Below are 6,099 nucleotides of genomic sequence, written 5' to 3' on the forward strand. Positions count from 1 at the left end.
AGAAATAAACGAATTGAATTGAATTGAATATATATCAAAAATTTGATATATATACACGTAGCATGAACAATCGTATAATTTCAAATATTTTGTTTCAAATATTATTATTATTGGTGAGTCTGTAAGCGCCCTTTAAAAATATCTCAGATATAAACAAATATATAAAATATTATTTATAAAAATGAAAATAATTTTCATCCTTATTTATGTCAACTTAACAAAAGGCTGCCCAAAACCAACTGTGCCAAAGATATTTAACATTCCTCAAAACTATTGCCAAAAATGTTCGTTCAACTGTTTCCCCATGAAATGTGCCAAGGGAACTCTCTGTTGTCCAGATTGGTGCCTTGCTAGCTTACAAATGTCTAATTTGTAAGCTACATTTTTTTATTTGATTTGTTTCATTTTACTTCTATTTCTATTTAATCATATCATCATACATATTTGATTTTTTTTCTATATTTAAAGTTTAATTTTACAATTTTAAATAATAATATTATTCATACATATGTTTGTCTATGTTTTTGTAACTCTATGACTTTTTCCATATTTGTTTTTAACTTCTTTTTTTAGTAACTTGTTTAGAAAACTTTTTAACAATTTACAAACTTAGCCCATTACTTTGTGTTTTCATTTGAATCAATTTTGTGCTATCACATGTTGATTACTTTTTATAATTTGTTTGTTTATACGCCATATTTCACAGACTTCCAACGTAAACTGATTTGCATCTCAGCAGGAAATAAAAATTCCTTTGGATACATTTGCGTTGTTTTAACCAATTAACTTTTCAAACAAAGAATTAACGAACTAATGAATTAATAATATAAATGAATGAATGAATATTCAAATGAGTTAATAAAGAAATTGACGATAAATTGAAAAACTAATTGGTTAGTTAATTAATTGAATGATTGATCGATTGATTGGTCGATCAAAACGAACGGGTTGATATGTACTTAAGTAAATCATCGTGACCTGACTTCGACTTAATAGCTCACATAACTAGAATCAATAAAACGGCCTTCGCTCACTTTTAACGATCGAACAAGGAGCTTACTTCTGGAGCAGATTTGGAGGGTGGAGTCAAAAGTTACAATCATATATTTACTAATTTCGGAATATGGCTTTTATTTAAAATGTTAAAATTTTAATTTTTAATTGTTTTTCAATGTGGTAATTAATTTTTTTTTATTTGGTATAAATTTGAAAAAAATAAAATCGACATTACTGAAAATAATTGAAAGTTGAAAAAATTGAGATTATATTTCCAGCTGAGTTATATATGGTAGATATATGGAAGATAATGCTATATCTATTATTCTTGCTTTGAAAATTGAGTTGAATCTTGAAAGATGTTGAGTATGGCTGTTTGTATATTAATATTGCTGGTGAAGTAGTGTTATATTGCCCGCTCTTCACCATGCTCCGACATTTGCCGAAAGAACAACCTAGTTTGTTCTTGGGGATATTCTTTCAGTTTCTGTGAACTCTGTCGGCTCAACGTTAAATAACTCAAAATTGATCATGTACATAAAATAATGGAAGGTGACTTTTATTGACGACTTACGTGTGTTGAGTATTAACGACTTACGTGTGTTGAGTATTAGTGTTTAAAATTGGGTAAAGTTTAATAATTAAAATCAAACGAGAAACAACTAGAAAAGGAATAAATTTAAAAAACTGAAAAGAATATATAACCAAGCACAAATCAGAAAATCAAAGCCAAATTAATAAAAACCAAACAATACAAAAGAAAATTTGAATGAAAGCAAAAATTCATTTGATTTTACTGGTGATGGTGCTTCCGTGGTGATGTGAAACATACTAGGGATATTAATTTTAAATCAAATAAAAAACCTATCAGAGGTAAAATATGGCTTGGAGTGTTTAACACGAGTTAAGAAGTGAGAACAAGGTGACGATCGTAAACCGTGGCGTTTAGTTTCAATTAATATATCTGATAAGTACTTGGGAAAGAATTTAAATTGAGACTTATACATAAATGTTCAAATTTTAAAAATTATTCTATATTCTATAGGTAGCCAGTGCAAGAGAACAAAATAGAGAGATATATGAGAAAAGAAAGGGGCACGAGCAACTAGATGAGCAGCAGAGTTAAAAGTTTTACTTAAAGGATAGAGTGTAGAATCAGGAAGACCATAATAGAGTGAGTTACAATAATCTGTAGGGATCAAACATTCATTTGTTAACTATCTCATATATTATTATAAAAGATTATTGCAATTTTCAATGTTACCTAATCTATATCAATTTTTATGTCTCCCCTTTTAACTGAGAGCTTGTAAAACGAAACGGTTCGAGATTCACGTGGGAATAAAGATAATATTTTATTACACCTGAATTGTGTTTGTTTTATTTATTTTAACTCACAACAAGGTGTCTTGTTAGTAGCATAAATTCGTACTAACAAATTGGTGACCCCGACGTGATCTGAACAAAAATCCCACGTGATTTGAACGAAAATCCGACGTGATCTGAACGAAAATCCTACGTGATTTTGAACGAAAATCCGACGTAAAAAGAAATACGAAGATCCACGTGGTAAGATCAAAACAAAAACAAAATGTTCCAACCAAATGATGACCCGATCGCCATATTACCTCTTTTCAAGAAAACAGCGTCAACAGATTGGTTCGAGAATTCCGAAATGCAATTTCAATTCCGAAACGTGATGTATAAAACAACAAGATTCTATCACGTAATAATTTCCCTGCCGTTGGATATAGTCTCAAATTTGTCATTAAAAGTGCAAAGAGGAACAGATTACGACGCTCTAAAAGCAGAGTTATTATCAACGTTCAAACTAACAAAACCAGAGCAATTCCAAGAAAAAGAACCTTTTAAAATAAATTTGAATCTGATGAATGTAAACAAAATTGAAGAGAGGCAGCCATCAGAAGAGCCCAATAAAATAAAAGTTGTCCTGAGTAAGAACGAAGATAAAAATGACATCCAACAATCACAACAGCAAAATGCTGAGCAAAATGCTACCATCCCATCAGCAAATTCACACATAAACGATTCTCTTCTTCCAGTTCTTTCTCTTCCTTCTTCTGTTCAACAGCAGCAGCAGCAAGATCATCACAGAAAGAGAAAAGCAGAGCATAGTTCATCGTCCTCACATACATTTCATTCTAGAAATCGTTTGCAGCTGGACAGAAGGTTGCATGAGAGGCCAGAACAAAATTTGAACCAGCAACCAAAACAGCAACCGCGTTTTCAGCAACAACGCCATCATCAACATCTCATGAAACAAGATAAATGTCAAACAAATTATCAGCGTCAAAAGCAATATCATTACGAGAAACAAGTTAAACGCCAGCGATATCAGTACCAACAACCACATCTTCAAAGAAGAGTGGAAAAATCAAATTCAACTCAAAAAACAAACATTTTTCCATTTGAATGGCTCCGCCTTTTGCGGGGGAATATTGTGAAAATGAAATATCTCCAGCAATAGCAGTAACAGGAACCAACTTATTATTACCAAGTCGATTTTTATTCCCAGATTCAAATGAAGATATAACATTTAGTCAAATCAAACAACTAGCAAAAGAAATGTTCAAACTTAATGCCTACCTAACAAATAACAATCAACATCACTCTACACCAAAAGCTTTCGTACCAAATGACCTTTCAAACAGTAGTCACGTATGGTTAAGAGTAGATCGAGTACGTCGTCCACTGGAAGCACCATATACAGGCCCTTTCAAAGTGATTGAACGTAACGAAAAATACTTTAAAATTGAATTGTTACCAGAAAATTTTCAAAATGTGTCAATTGATCGATTAAAGCCAGCTTGTTTATCATTACCTCCAACAACCAAAACCAAAATAAACAACGAGAACGAACAACAAACTTTCTACAACAGAAACAACAACATCAGGCGCAACAACAACACAAGAAACAAGACCGACGTCAACCACATCCGAACCAACAACCAAACACTCCAGAAAAGGGAGGCGAATAACATTCAACAAACGAAATGAATATTTTTATTTTTAAACGGCTCCGCCTTTTGTGGGGGAGTATTGTAGAGATCAAACATTCATTTATTAACTATCTCATATATTATTATTAAAGATTATTGCAATTTTCAATGTTACCTAATCTATATTAATTTTTATGTCTTTGCTTCTCTCTCGATTTCTCCCCTTTTTCCTGAGAGCATGTAAAACGAAACGGTTCGAGATTCACGTGGGAATAAAGATAATATTTTATTACGCCTGAATTGTGTTTGTTTTATTTATTTTAACTCACAACAAGGTGTCTTGTTAGTAGCATAAGTTAGTACTAACAAATCAATCCTAAATAAAACTAAAAAAGTAACAAGAAGGAGAAAAATATGATCGTCAAAAAAAGTTAAAAGTTGTTTATACTATGGAGATGAAAGTAAAAACTTCTAAAAACACTATTAATCTGAGACGAAAGGGACTTTGCCAGAATCAAAGATATAGCATAGATTACAAAACTTGTGAGAAACATCAAGAGTTTCAAATCAGGTAAGATAAAATAAAGTATATTAATAGACCTTTAGATTAGTAATAGAGCGTTTAGATTGTTAATGGAAACCAGGAATAGGTTACAAGATTTAATTTGGGACTTAAATGATATCTATTGCAGCTTTTGTGGTGTTGTGACATTCTTAGCCACTTAGTTCGGAACATTTTCACATCATCGTGTGGTTCAGTTTTGCATGTCAAAAGTTGTTCATTGGTCGTATTTTCCAAACATTCATGACCATGCTCGAATTTTCCAATATTTGTTTGCAACGGAAAAAAAATTATTAAAGCTTTTGTCAAATGTTAATTCTTCAGTCACCTTGTTTTGAACACTCTTCATATCATCTTGAAGTTCAATTTTGCATGTCAAACGTTTCTCATTTTTTATATCTTTCGAACATTCATGGCCAAGCTCGCATTTTTCATTTGTAACGGATAAGATGTGCTGAAGTCTTTGTCAATTTTTTTCAGTTTGGCTGCTTTGCATTCTCCATAGGTTTCAATATTATTATATGATTTAAGTTGAAATTGACGCTTATTTAGTTTTTTATTATCTTGCACGTTTGAAACCTGAGCAGCTGATTGAAAATTTTTCCAAATTTTTTCAGAAGGAATACTTAGTGTTTTATTATCCCGCACATTTAAGACATGTGCAGATGGTTTGAAATTTCTAATATCAATTTCTATTATTTTTTCAGAAGGAATTCGACATACATTATCTTGCATATTTGATACCTTCTTATTCTTAGGTTTATTTGCGCATCCCGCTGAAATCTTCGTATTATCATCAGAAGCACAAGAATAATTTTTTAAAGTTGTTGACTTTTCATGGAAGCTATTGAATACAGATTCACTGATGGATGCTTTTAACCGACCATAAACGGATTGGGATTTATTTTCCTGATTATTTTTTCGATTTGGTCGAAACTTATAATCTGGATTCTGTTGTTTGTGTTGTTGTTTTTCTAATTCGGCTAATTTAAAATAACGATCTTTTACATCTTGTGGTTCATTTTTCCATTTCTTACCCAGTTCAGCGTTCATTTCTAATATATTTGCGAAAGTCTTACAATACTGGACTGATTCGTCTTTCCTGTAGAGCATGAAGGCGTTCATAGGTCTTTTGATCTTCGGAGTCTTAAATGCGTTGGACGTCATCTGGTTTAAATTTTTACATGTTTTATTCTTTTCATCGGTGCGCAAATCCAGATCATTCGTAGGGTCATTAGCACCTGTAGTAAAACTTCTAGAACGTTTTGAAAGGTCAATAGGAATGTTCTGTTCAGAAAAACAGCACGACGATATCTGGTTTAGACTTTCAAAATTCTTTTTTTCTTCTTTGGTGGGCAAATTCAGAACATCTGTAGTTTGATTAATACCTGTAGTAAGACTTTCAGAACGTTTTGAAAGATCAATTGGAATTATCTGTTCTGAAAAACAGTGAGACATTATCTGATTTAGACTTTCAAAATTTTTTTTCTCTTCATTGGTGCACAAACTCTGAACCTCTGTTGGTTCATTAGCATCTGCAGTAAGACTTCTAGCACGTTTTGAAAGATCAATAGGAAAGTT

General features: G+C 31.7%; 1 protein-coding gene across 1 annotated transcript; it reads right to left on the bottom strand.

Annotated features, from left to right (window-relative positions):
• Positions 1 to 5,436: 5,436 nt before the first annotated feature.
• HELRODRAFT_79409 (hypothetical protein) lies at positions 5,437 to 5,685 on the bottom strand (the record flags this gene model as incomplete). Its single annotated transcript, XM_009019322.1, has 1 exon — positions 5,437 to 5,685. A coding segment is annotated over one exon (249 nt), but the record flags the coding sequence as incomplete, so codon positions are not given.
• Between the last annotated feature and the right edge of the window lie 414 nt (positions 5,686 to 6,099).

This window comes from Helobdella robusta (assembly GCF_000326865.2).
Source record: "Helobdella robusta unplaced genomic scaffold HELROscaffold_24, whole genome shotgun sequence".
In the NCBI taxonomy this organism is placed as follows: Eukaryota; Metazoa; Annelida; class Clitellata; order Rhynchobdellida; family Glossiphoniidae; genus Helobdella; species Helobdella robusta.